The sequence below is a fragment of the Falco naumanni genome, chromosome 3 (assembly GCF_017639655.2).
Source record: "Falco naumanni isolate bFalNau1 chromosome 3, bFalNau1.pat, whole genome shotgun sequence".
Lineage (NCBI taxonomy): Eukaryota > Metazoa > Chordata > Aves > Falconiformes > Falconidae > Falco > Falco naumanni.
In genome coordinates this window covers 60,677,122-60,700,158 of record NC_054056.1, presented here as the reverse complement: position 1 = coordinate 60,700,158, position 23,037 = coordinate 60,677,122, and the positions used below count along the sequence as shown (strand labels likewise).

General features: G+C 41.6%; 1 protein-coding gene across 4 annotated transcripts in view; it reads right to left on the bottom strand.

Annotated features, from left to right (window-relative positions):
• The window catches only part of PPP4R1 (protein phosphatase 4 regulatory subunit 1), a 66,287-nt gene extending 51,019 nt beyond the window's left edge, over positions 1 to 15,268 (bottom strand). For 2 of the 4 annotated variants that reach the window (XM_040587971.1, XM_040587972.1), the window contains exon 1: positions 14,562 to 14,774. In XM_040587971.1, the coding sequence (XP_040443905.1) occupies positions 14,562 to 14,646 (85 nt within the window). In that variant the 5' untranslated portion in view covers positions 14,647 to 14,774. The other 2 variants (XM_040587973.1, XM_040587974.1) reach the window with 2 other exon arrangements.
• Positions 15,269 to 23,037: the final 7,769 nt, after the last annotated feature.

Genomic DNA, 23,037 nt, shown 5'->3' with positions numbered 1-23,037 from the left:
TAAAGAGTTAATACATCATCTAACAGACCAAAAAACCTTTTCAAAAAAAGAAAAATCTACATTAAGCATGTTAAAATGTTCAGATGTGTGTTGCTATATCCAACCACCACATAAAATAGGCACAATTCACCTACTGCATTATTATTAACCAGGGCATCAATAGGGAACTTCATATGAACAGACACCTTTATCAACATGGAACCACAATAGTGTGGAAAAGGGGTCCATCCCTGCTCTGCAGAACTGCTTGAAGAATTCAGATTTGAACTACCACCTTTTTTAGCTTCCATATGCCCCCTAAACTGCTCAAAAACTCAGACCCATAACACACACACCTTAGCCTGCAAATGCAATTACTTATCTGCAAGAACTATCCCAGACCACCTGCTTTACTCCTGAAAATATAACACTACAGCTATGCTTCAGTCTAGCCAAGTTTGTCTGAAAAGCCTTTTGAAAACTAGCAGAGATGAAGAGAAATACAGATAGCTCTAGAAGTCTAACAATGATTTTTTTTAAAAAAAGTGAAAGCTATAGAGGAAAGAAAAAAATATTCTCCTACTTTCCGTACAATTATGCTATGTTACATAAATTGGTTATCAAACATTGTACCATCTTCAACATTCAGAATACACAAGTAGCTACCATTTTCTGAAGTCTTCCTTAATGTATTTCAAATGTCAAAAGGTTTAACACCAAATTTCTCTAGAAGAGTAATATTTTTAGACCTAAACTGAGTCAAACAGCATCCCTTTACCAATAAACTAATTCTCCCATTTTCTAGGTAGAGAATCAATGGACATTGTTTAATTGGTCATAAATAAATCCTACGCCTGGAAGAGAGCCCAAATTCTGCAGTTGCTGATAGGACATGAAATCCTTGCCAGAAATAAAATGAAGAAGTGATGGGAGAAGAGCAAATGTGTAAGAAGAATCTGGCAGACAGGGGCAAGGAAGAAAGTGTGCTAGGAGCTGTGAGACAAAGTAGATGAAAGAGCAATCTGGGGAGAGGAACTAGTGCTCTTGAATACACCTATGGCAGACAATAACAAACTGCAGGGGGAGGAAGGGAAGGCTCAAAAGAAAGGTCAGATGCAGAAAGCTACTGCAGCACAAAGGGAAAGAAAGCACTTAGCAACCCCAGGTTTACACAACTTTGAACCTGTCTTTAGTTTGGGTTTGTGGTTTGGTTGTGGTTTTTTTGCAAGAAGCAATTTTATTTTCACAGGAAAGGTGGAGGGAAGGTAAAAATATACTCATAATGCAAGTTAGGGTTTTATGGCAGGTCAAGTTAACAAGGACCAGGCTACATCCTTTCACAGGTTCATAGGCCTTTAATTCAACCCATCAATCCAACTGAAACCACAGGTTTTCATGGGTTTATAGTTATGCCATGATCCTTTCTCACACAAACTAGTCTTTTTAGAATAGAATATTTCAGTTGCAAGGGGTCTACAACGACCATCTACTCTGACCACCTGACCACTTCAGGGCTGACCACAAGTTAAAGCACGCTGTTAAGGGCACTGTCCAGATGCCTCTTAAACACCGACAGGCTTGGGGCATCGACCGCTTCTCCAGGAAGCCCATTCCAGTGTTTCATCACCCTCTTGGTGAATAAATGCTTCCTAATGTCCAGTCTAAACCTCCCCTGACAGACACAGCTTTGAATCATTCCCACGCATCCTGTCACCAGATCCCAAGGAGAAGAGCTCAGCACCTCCTTCTCCACGTGCCCTCCTCAGGAAGCTGTAGAGAGCCGTGAGGTCACCCCGCAACCTCCTTTTCTCCAAACTAGACAAGGCCAAAGTCCTTCGCCATTCCTCATAGGAACATTTTGTTGTTTACAAGCTCCTACTGTTGGAGTGCTGACTCAAGACATACTTTGAAGCAACAAACACATTCTGCAGCATCCACATATTAATTAAGTTACACAGGTACTCCTCATTCCAGGAAATTAATTGCATTAAAACTTTTTTCTATCATTACAATTGAGTCCTTCACTAGGGAACTAAAGCACTGCACTCAGATCAATTTCTAAACTATAGAACTTAAATTAATACAGTTAAGTTATGACATAACCAACTGGGGAGAAAAAAACCATCACTAATATTCAGTGAAATTAATTCCACGGCAGGGTCCTATTTTCCTATTTTGAAGTCTGTTGATCATACTACAAATTTAAAAGCATAACTTGAAGAAACATGTCAAAAATATCAACATAATTATTGTCACCAATATGATTATTTTTATTTAGCTATCAAATGCAGGAATAATAAAAAAAGCTGACATTATATCAACCAGCACTAGTTTTACTCCCTCCATTTCTCTCCTCTCAACCTCAACTTCATATTCCATGCTCCTCTCTCTTCCCTCTACATTTACTCTCCCCTAACACTCCTACAGTGAGTGGTTCAATGTAGGTGCCACCTCAGATGGTGTAAAACATGGCAACTGCTCACTTTGTATGTCTCGATGCATAAACATGAACCGAAGGTGACTATATTTCTGATGCCTTTGATTTAGCAAACGGAATGTTCTGATAACTGGTTTCACAAGGCAAAAATTAAGTCAAACAAACTCTAAATCCACTCTATATCACATCTAAATATCAATGATAAAAATACGAGCAGCTGCTTACAATTTATCTGATTGATGTCTCCTACTAGTTCAAACAGAAAGTGAGGTGTGTAGATTTGTGCTGCATTTGTGCTTTGTAAAATTAAGTTTACCACTACACTGGGCTTGATGTGCCTCTGCTATTGATGCCGAGCAACATTTATTATCTAAATAAATTCCAGCATCTCAGCTTATAGTCACAAAAGAGATCATTCAAACAGCAACATCTGGATAATCGTAGCATTAATACCAACATGGAAGAGGGGTGATAAAAATAAATGAACATGTACGTGAATAAACAAATTGCACATGAACGGTTTAAAGTTCTATTCCAGTACTGTTACTGTTATCTTACATATTCATTTTCACTTTCAACAGTAAGATACCAATCCAAGTGAAAAGAGCCATCAGCCCAGTACACTTCCCATTCTAACAAAGCCCCTCAAGTGGATGTTTGTCTTTAACTTACCCCAAATATGACTGACCAACTATCTAACCACTCCTCATCTAAAATGCATATAGAGTATATTTTGCATTATTCAATAAACAAAGTCACTTTGATATTCCCTACACTTGGAAGATTGTTCCAAAAAAGCTATCAAAAAGGCTGTTAACTGAGCTTTGCCTCTTGCCCTCCTCTGCTTTCCACCCAGCTTTGAGCACTTGCCCAAGTACCACAACAGGACCTTTTGTAAATTCTACAAATGCAGAAGACAACCTTGAACACAAGTGTACTGCTTCTGGCTGGCATAGAGTTAAAATTCTTCACAGCAGCTTATGGGGTTGTTTCAACCTACTTGCTGGTAGGTCAGTGTGAGGAGCAGAAAAGGGCTTGACACTGTGTAAACACACTGATGTTTTAGTAACTGCTGAACAGTGCTATCAACACTAGTTTCAGCACAAATCCAAAACATAGCACAATACAAGCTAATATGAAGAAATTTAATTCTATCCTAGCCAAAAGCTGTACAAGTCTTGGCTAGTTCAAATGCGGAACATCCCAATTCATTCCCACTTAAGAATATAGAACAGGCAACAGAGCCACATGTTACTTCCCTCTCCTGCTGCAGAAAAGCTACAGGTCACTTTTCTTAGTTTTTCAAACCAGTACAAAAAAGTCCAGACCAAATGCTCAAAAGGCATCTAAACTATAACACACCACTGAAAACTAATGCAAGTGCAGAGCCTAAGTACCTTTTAATCTGGTTTTACATGTTCACACCAACATGCAAAAGAAGTACAGCTAAGGCAAATTAGGAGTTTCTATAAAAACCCAGCAGTTTCAAGTTTTCTGTAAGAACTATCCCAGCAGTTTCAAGTCACTAGTGCTGGTGGGGGAGGAACAGTAATTGGACAACAGTGCAAAAAGCAATCACAATGCCCCTATTTTCTGTCCACATAAGCACCAAAGCAGAGCAAAATGAATAAATTATCTACAGTAAGTAGTTTGCAAACTTCTTTTCAAAACTCTATACAACTACCACCAAATATAAGGCAGCACTGCATAACAAAATAAGCACTGGATTTTGTTTCAGTATCTGACTACCACTGACCTGTTGTATGACACAAGCCAAGTAACTTCTCTCTGTACCTTCATTTTCCTGTCCAAATACTTACCTGTTTTTTGTAGAAGTTGTTCAGGCTTGTCTATCTATCTTACATCCAGTCCATACCATACCAGCAATACATTAACAGCCTCCCACTTTAAGTTCTCCTGTTTCCCTTACAACTTTCCTCTGTTTTATGCAAGGATACAACAACTACTTACCATGATTATTAACCAACATAAACCATATAGCAATCATGATGAGACAGACCATGTTTAGAGGTGCTTTGTCAACCACTGACAAGCTTGGCTGAGCTTACAACAACAAAAGTCCATTTAAAACTCAGTCCCCTATAAAAGTGTAGTCTATAGGACAATTTTCAAGAGAGCAAATTTTTCTACTACATATCTCATCTTCATGGTACGCTTCACAAAGATCTTGATCATGTTGTCTCTTTTAGAGACAAGTGCACAAGATCATGTTTTTAAAAGTATTTTTCTTTTATTTGACAATGCATGAGTAACTCTTTGCCATAGACTTTTCGGTAGCAAGGTCTACATGTATTCATGTTTACTATGGGCTCCATGGCAGAAACATACCCTCCCTCATTTTGGCATGGAAACTTGGTAAGAAAACAGGTATTCTAAAAATGAGCAATTTTCATTTCTGAAAGCTGAGCAACAAACAATTTTAAAGCTTTGAGATTTCCAACTAATATTACAGCTCTCTCATTTTATCTTCTGCGTTTCCCAAGCATTCTCAAGATCCTAAGTCTCTACTGCAGTTGCTACAGATATATCTAGTAAAAGGGACTATTTTTTTATTCAGCTATAGTTCCGGTAACTGCTATGCTCTACATCAAATATTACCATAAGGATGTCCAGGTTAATACAGCAAATATGCAGAAAGGACTTAGTTCTGTTCTACTGTTTAAGTAATTCTTCTGTTTAATTGCAAAGCAGAAAGAATAGTTCTGTGAGCCCAAACATTTGATAGCATAATCACAAAATAACAGCAAGTTTTGTTCTAAGTTATCCTCCTCTATGCTATCAAGGAATAAATTCACCTTACATTCAGATTCTTGCAGAACACAATATTCTCAGTCCTTCAATATTGTTAATAGATTCATTTCCATCTAATTTTCTATACAAAATATCATTTTATATCTGGACGTTCTGCAAAAAGAAATCCACTTCAGCATAAGCCTGGAAGCTAAACATCTACGTTTGTCCACAGTTAGGAATTCATTACTCTTACCCTTTCACACTGCACTATATTCCCGCTCTGATTCTGCAGCGACAGCACAGACCAAAGTGTTAGTCACACTATTTCAGCTTCATTTGCTACCACAAATTTACTGTGCTGCTTCAGTAATATTAACCAAGAGCTACTGTGATGACAGTTACACATGTATTACAGAATGCATGTCATGCTAAATTCCATCACTTTGCCTGCCCAATCCAGGTATCACTCACTGGTGACCACAGATCCCACTGTCAGAAAGTGGGAGCTGATTTTTCTAAGAGACGCTTGAAATCTGCTATCTCTGTTTTCCTGCTGTAGTCTGAGACTAAACACGCAAATAAGATGCCACAAGTTTACCCTGATATTGCAAACGTTTTTGAAGAAAAATGCTAGTGTGAACAGTGTGTGATTAAAATCAGCAAAAATTACAAAGCAGGTGAACAGAAGTATGAAAGGGATCTGCAAGTAACAATCTTATATTCCAGTCCACCCACCATATTAGGATAAAGAAGAACCACAATTCCCTTTCTCTGCCTCTCCCCTAAATTTCCCCTTCAAACAGAGTGCTGTCCACCTTGAGCCTTTTATGAATGTGAAGTTACCACACCTATACGCACAGACTCTGTCTACACTCTGAGTTTGGGGATGGGGGAGAAGGAGGAGAGAGGCAAGAGCAAGGAAGAAGTTAAGAAGGGGGAAATGCAAAGCAGCTCTGATGCAAAGCTGTGGTGTTAACAGCAAAGCTTACCACATTAGCCCCTATGTAGCACTTACACAGAAGAGCTTGCTAACAGCTTGAAGCCCAGAGCAAACCCATTAAAATAAAGCTTTGGTACAGGCTTGGTGAGGGGAGCATTTAGCAGATGAAAGACAGGCACAGGAATCAAAATCAGCAGCTGTTTACACACCGAACTTATGCAAGTATGGCACAGCAAATTTAAAAACCCGCTAGACTAAACATAACAGACTAAAATAGTATTTTCATTTAGCAAAGGCCTTAAAAAAATATAGTTAGTTATCAAGCATGCCAAAGGAGTTGCATTTCTCATCAAGCATCAAAGGAAACAAGGAGCGATACAAAATTCTTTAAGCAGCAAGGACTGGTACAGCTACAGACAAGTTTGTCTTTTCCAGACATACACAGGCAGCACTGAAAATCCTGATCTGCTGTGAAACAAAAGAAAAGTTCTACTTCATATTGCTCACTAGTCATTTATTTGCACAGCAACAGAATGTACCTTCTACCAGTTAATGGTTTGACCTGCAACAAAAGCTGGTCCAGAGGAAACTGAAACAAAGAGGAGGACATCTAAGCTACCAGTTATAACAATCAACAGTTTATATTTTGTTTCCTGTTGGGAGCATGTCACACAGATCACCATGGTACTCAAGTTCCCTGCTATTTAGGTCCCTATCTTTTACTCCTTCCAAACAACTGCATGCAATTAAGAATTGTGGAATGAAGCTGGAGCGAAGCAAAAGTCAGCTAGTGCGAGCAGGAAGTTCCTCTAAAATACTTTCTCCTCTACAAGTTCCTTACAGTCAGGGCAAAGCATCCACTCTCTCTGCAGAGCATGGTCGCTTGTGGGAGTTTCGATTAACTCCATGACTGAGAATTTTGTAGCAGTACAAAGAGAATTCCACTTCCATCCTCAGTCAAGATGTTTTCCCTGGTCCCACTGTGACAGGACACATGCATTCACCGTGCTTGGGGCCATGCTCAAATTCTGCCCCCTAACTGGGCATCTAGTACACACAAAAACATCAAGTTCAAACTACACATGCTTTAACCTTGGGCTAACTGGAAGAGAGAGCATTATGAAGCAAGCAGTTCAAATTCAAACACTGCAAAGGCTTGTGCTAGCTTTGCAACCCTGAGTGACCCCATGAGTTATGACACATCAGCTACTAAACCCAACTGTTTCACTTGATTGAAATGTTGCTCCGCTCTGCAGTTACTTTGACTGGTTCAATCACAGTAACTGAAATACACTTACTTGGGCTAAATGCTGCAGGGAAGGCAAGTTCTATCATTAGTGCATCCGTAATCTATAAAACATGGCTTTGCAAAATAAATCACTTTGAACTTCCTAACTGTACTTCTCTCTCCACTTAAACCCCAGACAACACTCTTGAGACAGTCTTGACAGCATTCAAAACTCTTTGTGGGACAGCCTTTGTGTTTCCCAGACGTTCAAAGATGGAAATTCTTTCTGTAACTCTTTGCACTTTTCTTCCTTCTGCAACTCTCTACACCTTTCCTGCCCACGTTCAGCATGAAGTATAAAACTGATCTATGGGAGAAGACTGAGCAGTACAGAATGCAGCGGATTCACTCATGGATTCACTCTTAGAAAAAGTAAGAACAGTCATGGGTGTTAATTTCAGTGTTATTTAAAATACATTTTTCTCTAACAAAACATATATACAAGCAAACTTGCACAAGCAAGTATCCCTACAGACTAATCAAGCTATTCCTCCTGAAGGCTAGAGAGGAAGGAAAAGGTAGTCTCTCTCCCATTAAAGTATTTGTGAACTGTTCAGGCACTATGGCAACGAGACAAAAAAAAAAAAAAAAAAAAAAAAGACTTGTTTAATCAGGAGAACACTCCAACAGTCTGCATTTTCGCTCATATAGAATGCCACTTTTATACATTAATATATTTAGCTTTTATGAAAATTTTATCTCAGAATAATGCATATTTATCGTACTATTTGCCTTTCATTTTTCTTTACCTTAAAAATAGTTTAAAAAACCCCACCAAATCAGTACTCTCAACTCTCTCTCTGCTGTTGCAAATGAACACCCTTCACAAACATATTTTGACCTTTTGTTCAACCTATAATATTGGATAGGATTTTAACAGTCTATTGCCAGAAAGAACCACAGCATCCCTCCCAAACCAAGAAAAAGTCACATAAAGTTTTCTTATGCTGTACAGAGAAACCCTAATGTTTTGGGTTCCTTTAGGGGCAGCAGCCCCTGCCTTGCTCTTCCAAAGACAGAATTGCTACTCCAGCTCTCAAAGCAGAAGTCATCCTTTCATCCAGTTCTGCTAGTGTTACAAGTCATCTCTTGCAGCTACTGTTCTTACAATGAAAACTTCCTGCCCACACAGAGGGGAAGTCTTAGCAGCGAAAGACACACACAGGAAAGAAAGGCATTTTATCTTCAACAGCCTGCAGTCTGCCACCTCCACAATAGGTCAGCAGTCAGAAACAACTGCATGAACACACCAAGGCTTTACCCTATCTTAAGCTTAGGATTTTTTAAATTTCCAGCTCCTTCCTCCTTCTGGACTCATTCACTCCAACCTCATTTTGATTTTTTCCTCTGAGCTGGCGAGAAAGGGAAGAGAATACCTGAAGCCCTAGGAGATAAATAAGGAGACAAAGTCAAATTAAAATAATAAAAATTTTAAAAAAAAAAAAGAGCTGGCAACGTTAATTGAGGATCCTTGTGAGAGACAGGAACATAAAAGTTGGCTGGCGAAAAGCACATTTCCACATCAGAAGTGATCCTACTGGTCTTGGGAAGCTGAAAGCCTAGAAAATTACCTCTTCTTCAATCTTCTGCTAGGTGTAAAGGAGAAAACATGTGCAGCTGCATGAGGAAGGTTCATCAGCCTATACCAAACCAAGCACAATCCTTTCCTCACATAATCTCCTTCTCTAGGATCCTAAAAGGTTGCTCGAGAAAGAGATTGACCATCACCCACCTGAGACCACTAAAATCAGAATTCTACAGGGACACAGCCATCCACGGAGTCTCCCAGTTTCTATGAGGGTCAATCACCACAATAACAACAAAGAAATTAACTGAAGAGTCAGGAGAATTAAAACCTGATCTCCAGGGGAAACAACAGACTTAACAAGTATGATTCATTAGCATTAAAAAATGGTCATTAGAGTCCCAACAGAACAGAATCTCAAGTCACACCAGAGAACTGACTCTAAGCACTACAGAAAATCTGCTATTAATTTTAATGTCTGCGTTGCAAAAAATAACAGAAAAGTGCGGACTACTGAAATGCCAACCTGGTAACTCTAACTTGGCACTCTTCAACTAGAGCTAAGACTCTGATGGGACCAAAAGGTCAGTACTGCAACATGGCATTTGAACATTATGTTGGAAATTTAGCTACACTCAAAGCTGGAATGCAGTCTAAGTGACCCGACTTGCAGTCTATACATAACAACTAAGAGCATAACAAAATTTACTAATTCTTGTTCTGTGGCAAAGAAACAAAGGAATCATAATGCAAAAGCTTCTGATATTACTATGTACAGCTGTGGGAAAGGGAAGGTGAGTTTTAACACACTGAATGAATGTTATGCCAGTATAATTCACTACAAGAAAATAAGAACTACAACACAGCATCAAGCTGTGCTACCCGAAGTCAAAGAAAATAATTTAATTAAAAGCATTCAACCAACACAAGCTCACTGCTAATACCAGATGATTTGCTGATCACTTGGGAAAGGAATCTATCAACGATAAACCAGCTTTTGATATCTGCGGATGCACAAAGACTATTTTCTTCAGCTCAGCTAAATAACTGGCTCACTCACACAGAAGCCAGCTGGGAGGAGAGCTTAGAAAGACCTGTCCACCCTTTCCAATCAATGAAAAAGAACTTGATGCTAAAACCAGAGGTATGTTAGATCATGGCTACTGTATTTGTTTTTATTTTTAGAACTGTTTAATGCACTAGTGAAATCCAACCAGTAACACTAGATTTGCTAATTGTAAAAACTATCTTGTTAAATTTTACATCTACCATACCATTAAACTCTTATGCTAAAGAAAACAAGTTTACGCATAGGTGTGTATGTATATCTATAAAAACTCATTTAACAGTTCTAAACTAGAACTGTCAAAACTATGCTTAGATATTAAAATACCCTCTTCTGCATTTTTAGTTAAAACATCTGGACACTATGCATACAGAAGAAGGTAACTATCACTCAGCATTTTTCAACATGATTAAAGTCAAAGCTTCAGAATCTGGATCTTAAGCTACATAACCACCAAAGCATGCATATAGTACCTGGAACTACCAAAAGTCGTATGTAAATGCAGCTGTCAGTTATCAATAATAAACTTTAAAAAAAAAAAATGCAAAACAGTATTATAACCAGGTATTAGATCAAAATTTCTTTTCTCTCCTGATTTAAATCACAATCAAAATCCTGGAGTTAAATAAAGCTATCCTTTTTCACAATCTAAATTCTGAAAAATAGAGCCATCTGTAATTAGAATACACATCCTGCACACATCAATGGACAGACTGAAAGAAGTTAGCATCATAGTACATTTGACTGCATCTATCTGTACTGATCAGTTCAATCTTCAGAAAAATCCGGGGCAGAGGGGCAGGACTGTCTAGGAAGAGTCAAAGGGTATTTTATTTATCATCAGCTATATGTAATTCTACAACCCCTCGTTTGCTTTTCAACCAGTTTTGTTGCTTATTTTCTTTTCTGTTCTATACTTAGCTTACGCATTTACACTACTGTATTTTGATTTTGTATGCACAAAAAGATTTGAACAAAAGCCAGTTTTTCCCCAACTTCTTTTCATATCCTGTGCAAGATTTATGACAAAAGATCAAGGAAGCCAACAGTCCAAGCAGTGTTTATGGGTAACTGTCCAGCTGACTTCGAACCACTAACTTAATTTTGCCACCTTATAGGAACCAGATAGGATGGGGAGGCTTCTGCTTGCTTCCACTTCAAATTTCCACCCTATTACTGGGGTGGGGTTTTTAGCATGGCGTTGGTTGGGTTTTTTTGCTTTAATGAGTATCACACAAGGATTCTTATGAGGTTTACCTTAACCCAAATGAAATGCAATGATATGTTACTTATTTGAGGGGTTATAGTCAATAATAAAGTTGCCTTTCACAATAAGAACTTGCATTTAGGAGTTAATATAAGGTTTATAACCTTCTGCATGTCCAGCAAGGATGCATTCACTGACACACACCCTTTTTTTTTTTTAACTACTGAACAAGGAAAAGCCACTGGCTGAATATGGGAGAACCAGAACTTCTTTATCACAGCCCTTGGCACCAGAAGCTACCTCTACAGAAGCAAAATATTAGCTAAAATTAAAGCACTGAAATGCCACATGCCAAACTATGTAACTACTTAAAGCAATCATCTGTGTAATGCACCATCAGGTATAAAGTATGCATTCACCTGAAAAAGAAAAAAAATAAATAAATCTGAGCTTTCCAGTGGTAACCAAGCAACCAAGAGCAGAAAATGTGAAGCTTTCAAAATAGAAGTGCAAACCAAAGCTGAAATTAATTATTTAAAAGTCAATCCAGCTGGTTTATCAACCACTCTCTAAAAGCCTTTCTTATAAAAGCTCCTGTTTAATCTCTGACCTCTTAAGCAAATAAACAAAAGGCAATTTTTAAAAAGATGCCTTCCACAGCATATATTCTATTGCTCCCCCAGCACTCCAAAAGCAGATTTACTACTCTGCTCAAATCTAGGAATTTTCATTTAACCTAAATATTTATCAAGCTCTCTTTATGAAAATGTAAACTTCCTTTTACAAGAAACTATCAAAACCATACTCCAAAGATACAATAATTTACTGGTTTATGTTTCGGGTTAATTAGCATCCAATGAGTTGGCACAATAAATGAGGGGAAGCACAAATTGTACATTTTTACAAGTCGTTGTTTAAACTCCAATTTCCCAGTAAAATACTTGATTCCAGAGACCTTAAAGACAAAGATCATAAACCAGCCTGTTCTTAACTCTGCATATCCAAGAAGATACACAGATGCTTGCATCATTACTTTTAGCAGCAACTGTGCATTGTTTTTTGCTCAGCTCCAGGACCTTCTCCTACTGCTTTAGATTAAGACTAATAAAAGGTATCTCTTAAGTCACCTTAAAGATTCTTTAATTTTCTTTTATACTTTTATTGCGTTAAAAATCAGTGAATCACATTGTAGATTCTCATTATCAAAAAAAACCCCGATGTTGTGATTCAGAATCAAACCTAGACTCACTGAGGAGCTACAAAGGAATGCCTAATCTAGTAAAATGTCCTAAACCATATGCCTAATTAGAGACCCAGCTTCAGATGTCCAATCCAGATCTTTACACAGGTACCTAGACTCAATCACTCCCTGTTTCTCCAGTGTACCTCACTGATGTTCTGCTATTGCTTGATACCAGCTCAATTAAAAGCCCAAAGATTTATTGAAAACTATATAGCTGTCTTTCAAAAATAGTCAATCCATTGATCCCATCTCAGTCTTTTCATATAATTAACAATATTTCACATTTACCTACGTGTCTGCTCCTAATTACACTAACCAGGACTACAAGTATGCCCGTATGTCTTTTTCCTTGTTTGTCTTTAACTATAGCTTAGCACATGTAATAGCAAGACCGCAGCTGGCAGAATCACACATGCATAAAAGCTGCCAGCGCTTCCAGTTTTCTCGCAATTGCGTTCTCCTACTTCAGGAATACACCTCTAAAACAGTGTTTAACTCCACTACTCGAAAGAACAGGAAATATTTCAGCTATTTACAACAGAGAGGTACTGTAGGGTGGGGTTCAGACAAAAATTGCAGCTTTGTGTCTGTCTTTTTTTTTTTCATTGTCAGTTTCATATGTGCAACCATGAAATGTAATCCCCAATAACACATCAATTGGGAATGCTTTCATAAATTATATAAGACCTGTTTCACGGGTACAAAACATGGTTATTTCAAAGAAATACCAAATGCACAATAAACAGTCTTTCTTTTGACCAGCATGTACAGTCTCCCTGGTCTGTATTATTTTTCTCTAGCTCACGGCCATCTCACAAGAAAATCATATACAATTTAGAACCATAAAAGACATCATGTGACTGAACTATGTCCAGACAGCACACATTCATTCACACAGCTTCCTGTTTTTTTCTCTTAACAGAATATGCATAAGTATTGAGCTATTCGCTTTCATCTGCTTCCATCAAAACCTCAGTAATTTTTAATGAGCTTTCAAATTTTTAGATTTCTATGGCTCCCACCTTCAGGATGCTCTCATCTGGACTGAGTCATACCTCCATGCATGTATTATTTTTTCATCTTTAAACACAAGACCATAACATTCAAAGCACCACCAGGAGCCCACAGGTTCACAATCACCTCTCCAATGACTACACGCAATTTCTTACTTCAATGCCTCTCATACAGTCAACGAAAATCATAATCTTAAGTGGAAATTTAAAGAACACACTTTTATTTTTCAGTGTGTCACTTCTGAAGTCCTCCTCCTGTAACCATACAAAGTTTCCAAGCGGCTATGCTATCGATGTGGATTTCAAGCCATCAGAATTAAAAAAAGCAAGCCTTACAGCTTGCTCCCCCTTTGTGCAAGGCAACACACAATAAGGGCCTTTTAAACGTCAGATGTCAAAACTGAAAAAGAAGATGCAGCAGTTCAATTCTGAAAAGTTAAACCAACCCTCCTCTAAAAACGTAAGCCATGCACGGAAAGGTTTCCCTCCCGCGACCCCCCCGCGGCGAGCGGGCGGCCGTGCAGCACGGCATACCTCCGGCACCGGCCGGGCCCCGCACCCCGCCGCACCGCCCGCCTCACCAGCTGCCTCCGCCTCCATTTTCACTTCCAGCCCCAAATTTATCCTCCTCTGCTTCCAAGAAGCTCCCTCGGTACCGACATCGCCAGCAGACACCTCCTCACCTGAGTAACATCTACCTGTCTGCCCAGCCGCGCTGCGTACCCCTGAGTTAGGCATTTTGTACCTGAAGCACATTCTGTGATTTGCACCGCGACATGAACTCTTTTCCACACATCTCCCCAGCGGGGTCAGGAAGGGGGGCCGGGGAGGGGGAAGGATACCACACACACACACACACACACACACAATATATATATATATAAAACAACCACCGTAGATATAAAAGGAACGAACAACCCACACGCTGCAGCCTCCGGCGCGGCAGGATTCTCCTCCCCGGAGGCGTCCCCCCCCTGCCCAGGCCATGCGGGGACGACGCCCCTCGGCGGCCCGCAGGCTGCCACACCTCCCGGCGGGGCGGCCTCCTTCCCGCCCGCCCTCGGTGGCCGTTAACGGAAGCCCCGCGCGCTGCCCGCCGGACAACGCACCCCGCTGCGCGCCGCCGCTCCCCCGCGGGAAAGCCCGGCGGGAACCGGCCTGCCCCACGCGCGTCCGCGACCGTGTCATGGGCATGGGGAAGCGCGGGGCACGGCCGCCTCCTCCCCCCACCGCGCCGCCGCCTCCCACAATGCACCGTGGGCGCTCCCCGCTGAAGCCACTTCCTCGCCCGACAGCCGCCCCGCGCCGCCGGCCCCCGGCCCCACTCACATGCGTCGATCTCCTCCTGCAGGTCCTCCTGGAGCAGCGACAGATCTGCGGGAGATACACCATGTGCCAAGGCGCCCGGCCCGCCGCGCCCCCGCCACGCGTGACCCGGCCCGCCCGCGGGGCCGCCCCCCGCCGCCGCTGACGGGCTCCGCAGGCTGCGCCCCGGCGCCCTCCCCGGCCTGACCCCACCCCGCGGCCCCCGCGCTCCGAGCCGGACAGCGGCGGGAAGCGCTTCCGAAGCCGGGGCGGGGGAGCCGGGGGGGGGGGGGGGGGGGGGGGAGGGCTGGCGCCTCACCGGGGAGGCGGCGTGTGCGGAAAGGGGGAGGGGGGCGCTACCTACCCGCCATCTTGCTGCAGCCCCCGCGGGGCGCCCGCCTACATTTACCCGGCGGCCGAGCGAGGCAGGGGGCGGCGGGAGCGGGCAGGCCCGGCGCGGTCCAGGCCCCGGGCCCGGCGGCGTCTCCCTGCGTCCCCGGGAGAGTCGCGGGAGGGAGGAGGGAGCGGGCGGGCGGAGGAAGGCGGGAGGAGGGGTCTGGGCCGGACACGCTGCCCCCGCCTCCGCCCGACGGAGCCGCGCTCGCTCGCACAGGCGGCCGCGCCTCCCCGCCCCTCGCTCTGACTCACGGCCGGAGCGGCACGGCGCGGCCCGCGGGCGGCGAAGCCGGCGACCGGCGGGGCACGGCACAGCACGGCCCGCTCACCTGGGCTCGCCCTCCTCCCCAGCCGCCCTCCCGGGGCTCGGCTGGGTTCCTCCTGCCGCCCGCCGAGGGGCGGGCAGGGCGGCGGGCTGAGGCGTTGCCCCACGGCGCTCCCGGTGCGGCGGGGCCGGCCGGAGGGAAGGGCCCCCGCCTCGCGCCGCGTGGCGCCGCTTCCAGGGGAGAGGGTCTGGGCGAGACAGCGGGGCCGCCCGAGGAGAAGGGACCCCTGCGAGGTGGCCCTGCCACCGGCGCCCTGCGACGTGCCGGCTTCTAGCGGCCGAGAAGCTCTGGCTGAAAAACACGGGCTGTGCTCCGCTCGGCCGCCTGCCTTCTGACTTCTGAAAATACACGATTTAGTTGAATGTATGTGCAAAAGCATCTATCGTTTTCTGCTTTTGTTGGCTTTACCTTATGGTCAGTGCTGATAGTTGTTGTCATCTTAAATAGGTTTTCCACTGTAAATGAGAAGATGAAGTGCTGGATAAAAAGGATGCTCTAATTAGTTGATACCCAGAGCACTGGGTAAAGGAAAGAAACATTACTGGTGCTACCTGGGAGTCTTACCCGAGCCTTCCACAGCCTTATTTTTATGTCAGTAATAGATGAAGTTGTTAATACTCTGGAAAACAAAATAAGTTGGTTTTGTTCAGTTTTTCAGAAAAGGATGCAATTTCAGTAGTTCTGTTTTTAACTGAATGTTTGACAGAATGTCTTGTAAGCAGCTCTTTAACATCTTAAAGGTTTTTTTTTATTTTGTAAGTTGGACAAGGAGTAAATCTCTGTAGCCATTCTCTTTGCTATAGAGGCTGAAAACGTGTAATCTTCTTTTAAAATGCATCTATCCTTTTCCTTACAATCCTATAGGACAAGCTGAGTCCTGTTTCATGCCCATTCAATCTTCAGACAAGTCACTAGGGCCGACTGGATCCTGATTACCCAACACTTGCTTTTATTCAGATATATAACCTCAAAATTGGAGTAAATCAAGTAAATTCACCATGACTAAGTTATATGAACCGTGCTATTCTCTGCCAGTGTAATTTAAGAGGCGATTCAGGGGAAATACTTGACATCACAAATCACTGGCAATGCTGGATGTAATAGCAATATACCTAGAACAGAAAAGTAAAGTGTACTTGAAGATCCCATTTTTATTATCTCTGTTGCTGCAAGTTATTTCCAGGAAGTTTTTTCTCATCTCCTCTCTGCATCCTTCACCACAATTGAGGCCCAGTTTTGCTTCCTCTGAATTCAGTAACAGCTTAAAATGTGATGTGTTTTGTTCCACTGAAAGAATCGAGAGGTTTGGTTCCTTTTTCCAACTATACGAAGAGGCAGTAATGTACGCTGACTATAGGTTACTGTGGTCTGAGACCATCAAAGCTACCTTGACCATTATTATTGTCATCAGAATAAGAAATGGAACTTAGTGAGATACATCTATGACAGTTGGGTTTATAATTTGGAATGCACCAGAATTACTGCTCTTAAAAGTGTAATAATAGTGTTAATTATCATCAGTTAAGGATTGCCCCACATGTAATGGTCTCTGAAGTGTTTTGTTTTGTATTTCTATGTACATATTTGTTTAAAGAAAGGAAGTACAATTTATGCAATAAAGCAAGTTAAAATGATTGGATAAGATTATACTTAACATAATTATACATAAATGAATTTTGGATCTTCCTATGTGCATGTGCTCTTCTTAAGTGGTGGTTAGTTCTTTCTCTGTAGGCAGGACTGTGTTGTATTTAAATAGCACAGATAACAAGGATAAGTGTGATTTAGCCTTGCAAGACAAATTATAATTGTTCATGAACTGCAATTTTTTTTGCTATGTATTACCCATAGAACATCAGACTCTTTGTCAGGTGCAGCTGGTCCCAGCAATATTGCTAGCAGCCATCAGGAAAGGTCTCTTTGTGAGTAGAAACTCTGTGGCAAAACCTTTGGCTTATACAGTGATACACACATGGAGAGGGGAAAATAATTTTAAAAAAATGTGTAATTGTTTGGCTTCATGCTAACACTCAACGCGAAATCCCACTTAATGAATAAGTAACCAGGTATTTCTACACTTCTAGGCTTCAGTGAATCCCCAGGTACTGATTAAGGGCCTGATTCAAAGTTGAAGTTGATGGTAAGATTCCCTGCCACTGGTCACATGCAAGGCAGACAGAGACCCTGTAAGTGTACAACAGACACTGACTCTTTCAGACAGCATGATGAACTGCCATTCTAAAATAACATACCTAATTATCCAACAAGACGTGTTAAGGAGCAAGTAATATAGCACCTGCTAAAAAATTCTAGCACATTTTGTACTGGAGTTCTCATTGTCAGTTTGAGTACCCTTACAGGTGCTGGAAAGTAAAAAAAGCTAAGAAATAAACTCAACGTTCGCACACGCTATCCCATGGAAAAACACGCTACAAAGGGTGGAAGCCAAGGCTATGGATGGAAGGATACAAATGGAAGGCTCTTTGGCAAGATCCTTTGCCTGTGATAGAAGACACGTGTATTGCTATCTATATGATGTATCTCAAAAAAAGTCCACAGCAATCAGCAAGACATTACAGTATTTACATAAATTACTACATAAATCCTTTCAAACCTACACAAGTGACCAAGTTAGACACAAGATACACAACATCCATCTAGACATATCTGCAACATGTTATTCTGTAGTTGGATTAGTAACATTTCTTCAGTCAAAACTGCTGCAGGTGTAAAGGCCTCAGGCTCAAAACCCTGTAGCCCCAAGAATTCACGCTTATCGCTATATTATTATCTAGCATATTATTATCTGTTTTCTTTCATTTGCTGTGAAGAAGCAAGTCTGATCAGATAACAATGCTAGCTTTCAATGTCTGCATATTAACTAGCTTAGCATTTCTCACAGGCTACCCTTCCTGTGTGGAAGGAGCTTCCCGTAAGTACCTATGCAGCCATCTTGCTACCCTCCTTCAGATTCCTCTTCAAAACTCCCTTTTCCTGTAAAGCCTACCAAAAATGTGCTGGGGTTAGACTGCTGGTGCACCAAGGCAACTACTTATCCTCTTGAGTTATCGTGAGTCATAGTTTTCTTGTCCACCCCCAGGATTTTGTCTGCACGCATATGCTGTGCTTTATGGCTAAACTATACACTGTTTACTTCTTAGACCACCTTTTTGTTCTTTATAGAGTGCTTAACCAAAATTGGCCCATGACTAAACACACAGATTAAGATACATATACACACACATAAGCACAGGAGTACCTATAATACCTATGGATGCAGGTGAAAACCTGATGGCTGAAGCCTGGGGCACAGTCAATTTGCATTTGAAAATACAGTAAAGCCTTTCTGCTAAAAAAGAGGTGTTAGTCATAAAACTTGTCTCCTTTCCCTTTTCCTTCCTTCTCTCCTTCCCTTCCCTAGTCGTGTTCTTTTTTTTCCCCTCCAATAAAAATACTGGAGGGTTTTTTTTGATACATACCTTGTGGTTGTGAAAGTTTTTGACAGTGCGCTAGTCATATTTGTTTAGCTTTCCATGTTTCCTGAGTAAAAGCTTGAGCTGGTGAGTACCTGCAAACCTTAATATCAGAGTCCAGCTGCCACTGCTCCCAGTGAAGGCCTCACAGAAGAATCATAAACACATTAGTATGCCAACCATGAATAACTTAACACCTAAATTTGCTGACAAAGAGCTTGGTTAATACAAAATTAAGTTTGCCTTGTGGGTTCCTTATGTCATTCCAGGACAGCAAAAAATTCAGCAGCAAGCTCAAGTGATGCTCAAACCCCTGAAAACTAGGACATATCCACCTGACGTACACCCCGGTGCAACATTAAGGCTACACCGAGGGCTCACAATAGCTCTTGGAATTAATTTGCAAACAAATCTATAGCACCAATGGCGTGAAGATGGTAGCTGTGTGGGCAAACAGAAGAGAGGCATGTAAATCTGGAGACAAGTCTTGCAATTAATACCACTACCAGTGGTGACATCCCCAACTCCTTTGGCTATAGACACTGCATGAGAGTGGTCTGTGATCTTTACAGTGGGCAAATGAAAGTTTCTGTATCTGATTCTGTAGGTGCTCAAGCTCACTGTGAAAAAGGTCAAAGAATTAATGTGTCAGAGCTGTTTCAGGGAGCTGCATCTCAGTGTTTGAGTGCAACATTTGTACAGGATTCCCTGTTAAGTAGCACTGGTCCGGACGCAAGTTTTCCTTTAAGAGATGATCTGCTTCAGGAATCATGTGTATGCTACCGGAAGACTGAGTCACTGATCAAACAAGGCAAAGTTCAGGTCGTACCAATGTACCTTAGCTCTGGATTTCCTGGTTCTCAGAGGTTTGTGGCTCACCAACATACTGGAAAGAAATAAGACTGGGCAATCAGGAACTGAATCTTTTCCTCACTGAACTGCCAGTTCAATTTATTTCTTTATTTTGAGCAAGGAGAAAAAAAAATCCAAATTTTAACTACTTCAAGAAATTACAGCAACTACATATAAGTGTAGCTGGGATACTATTGTAGTAGATACTGATATCCCCCAACCCTTCATCCTAGATCTCCAAACAATTTTGAAAGGAAATAAATATCATTATTCTCATCTTACAGGTAAAGAAACAGAGAACAAAAGAAGAAAATGTGCCTGATATTGCTCGAGGCCTGAGATGAAAAACAGTGAATAAAATAAAGCACACCCAAAAAATCTGTGCTATTTTTTGCTATCTGATGCCACTGCATATATGACAGGTAGCAATCTAATGCGTGGTTCCTAATGTGCCAGCTCCAAGTCGTATGCCAGGCCAGACCCTGCCTCCCTGTTAGACCTGTACTTGAGTCAGCCGGGTTTTCCAGCCTTTCCTCAGCCCACGCAGTCTCCCTTCCCCACCCAACCGGTCCCTACCTGGCAATACCTAACCTGATTTTCAGATTAATATATTTGCATTTATTCACTCCTCCATTTCCTGGTCTACTGAGTTTAAATTTGCATCTCTCTAGGTCTGCTGAGATACTGGCACATACAATCAGCTTTCACAAGAAGAGTGTGAGCTGACTGTATGTGCTCACGCCCTGAATCAGAGTGCTCGCATCTTCTGAATCAGAGATGAGCTATTCAGATCCCAGAACATATCTCAGAGGGACAAATGGGACTGAATTACCATTACCACCAAACCTGCTTTTCCTTTTGGTGGTTGTCCTCCAACATCACTTTCACATCCTTCCAACTGGTCCCTTCCTAAGATCCTTTCTCTTCTTACTACAGCACCAGCTCTCCCCACCCTCTTGCCCCTCCATCCCAAATTCCTTGCAGCAAGCTGCTGTGTACCTCACTTCTAGTTCTGTTTTCATTGATAGTTTTTGAACCTTCTTACTGTTTTCATATACTCACATTGCATTTTTTTCCAAAGTAAAGTAGAAACAAACCCCAAATCCTGGCAGAAGTGGAGCCTGGCAACCTGTCTGCGGACCTTTTTCAGATTTGAACGGGGCTTATGTCAGATCCAAGAGTAACGCTGTTTCACAACCCGTGTGGATACTGGCCGGCTGGAAGTCGCCTTGGCCACCCTATTTAGCCAGCAGCAGTGTAATCCATTTAGTCAGGGAGAAATGGGTATGTGCCCATGCAGGCAGCCACGCTCTATTTTGCTGATCTGAAGGGTAGTAAGGTGCCAGTGGGATGCCTGTCAGGAGAATGATTGCTTTAGGACATGGCTTGTTATCCCAGTCTGTGTGATTGCTAGGACATGTCAATCCTAAAAAATGTGAGGGGTGGAGATGTCAAGGGGTTACATCCTAAGAACTCTTTGTTTAGATAACCCTGGCTCTTGTAGGAAGCACACTGAATTTCGGGGTCAGTTACACACGTGTATTTTAGACCTTTGGAGGAGTTAGTCTTTAGATGTGCGTATTTGTACAGTCTTTTGAGGGCAGATGTGAGCTCATTCTGCTTGTGCTCCAACTCAAATCAATAGCTGTGTAATTACAGTTCACGTAGCACTGAGCCCAGACAGATGTATGGACAGGCAGTGGCACAACATTTGGAAATCAGTCAAATATATCCAAGATATAGCAGAGGTCTGTTCATTAAAGAAGTAATTGAAACTGAAGTTGTTCTTCTAAAAGTGGAAGCTGAGAATATTCTAAAAGACTCAATATCTATCTTATTTACAGTGTTAGAAAATGATCTGCAGACTATGAGCAAGGATTGTATAGCAGAGGGAAAAACCACCAAAAAGCCACCCAAAATAAGAGGACAACTGAATGATGGTTCTTGATATGTGCCAGTTCCTACACAAAACTTTTCAGCTATTGAACGGGGAAGGAATCCAAAGAACAAAGTGTTTTATTTGAAACCAATGTACACAAAACTAGACGGGAGAAAAATAAACATAAAACCCCATGTATAATCTCTGCAGAAGATGGTGATACAGTATGAGTTATGAAATCCGACAGTATACAGGGCCAGATGGTTTGTAATAGCAAGTACCAAAAGTTTAAAGAGCCGTCTGGTCCAAAAATAGTCCCTTTGTATAATTAAATTACCTAGGATGTGAAAGGACATTATGGTCCTAAAGCAACTCCTGGCTAGGCTCATTTCTCAATAATTTCCAAATTAGCTTTTCTCACTTGATATATAAATGACCATTTCCTATTTTTCTTACTATCATACAGGGCCTGAACCACTGGATGCCTGGTTGTGATATATAAATGACCATTTCCTATTTTTCTTACTATCATACAGGGCCTGAACCACTGGATGCCTGGTTGTGATACAAATGTAAGCTGTAGTATTTTTTAACTGTGGGAACAGTTAAAGAGTGTCAGGTATATTAAGAAGCTTTAGATTACTGCACTTAAACTTCTTCTTGGATCCAGGCACAGGCAACATTTCAGGGTCAAAGGTTTTTGTTTAAAATGAGATTTAATTTACGTAGACCATAGCATTGCCAATAATATCTTGAACTGGGTGTGTTTTATTGGGTGATTCATAAAGAAAGTCAGACAAAGTATGCACAGTGGTATTGGAATGTGGGTGGGATCAAAGTAATGATTTAGTGGAATATGTTTTTCAAGCACAGCATACAGGAAATCTTTCTGAATAAAGATGGATTTACCCCATGAGAACCTCAGTATATTTCCAAGTGTTATTTATTCCAGTGAAACCCAGTGAAAATATCAAAGTAAAACAAGAAACCTCATCGTTCACCTTCATATTCCATTGGCAATGAGACTACAGGCAGACTGGTTGGGAGTAAAGGGCAGGAAAATGAATAAAATTAATAAAAATAACATTTATTTAAAAGGACACTGTCTGCAGTTCCAAAATAGAAGAAATGTCTATCTATTCTCTAACAGGGTAGCTGCAACATTTTTATTTAAATACAATTTTGCTATTAAGTGAGGATCCATAAGCCCACTGAGATGGGTTTGTTGAGGCTGCACATTTGCATGCATATACCTCACTCCATCTGCACTCTTCCTCTTCACATCTCTTTCCAGGCAGCATTTTGAAAACCACAGAGCTGATTTTGTTTCTGAGACTAAGGAGCCACTCATACG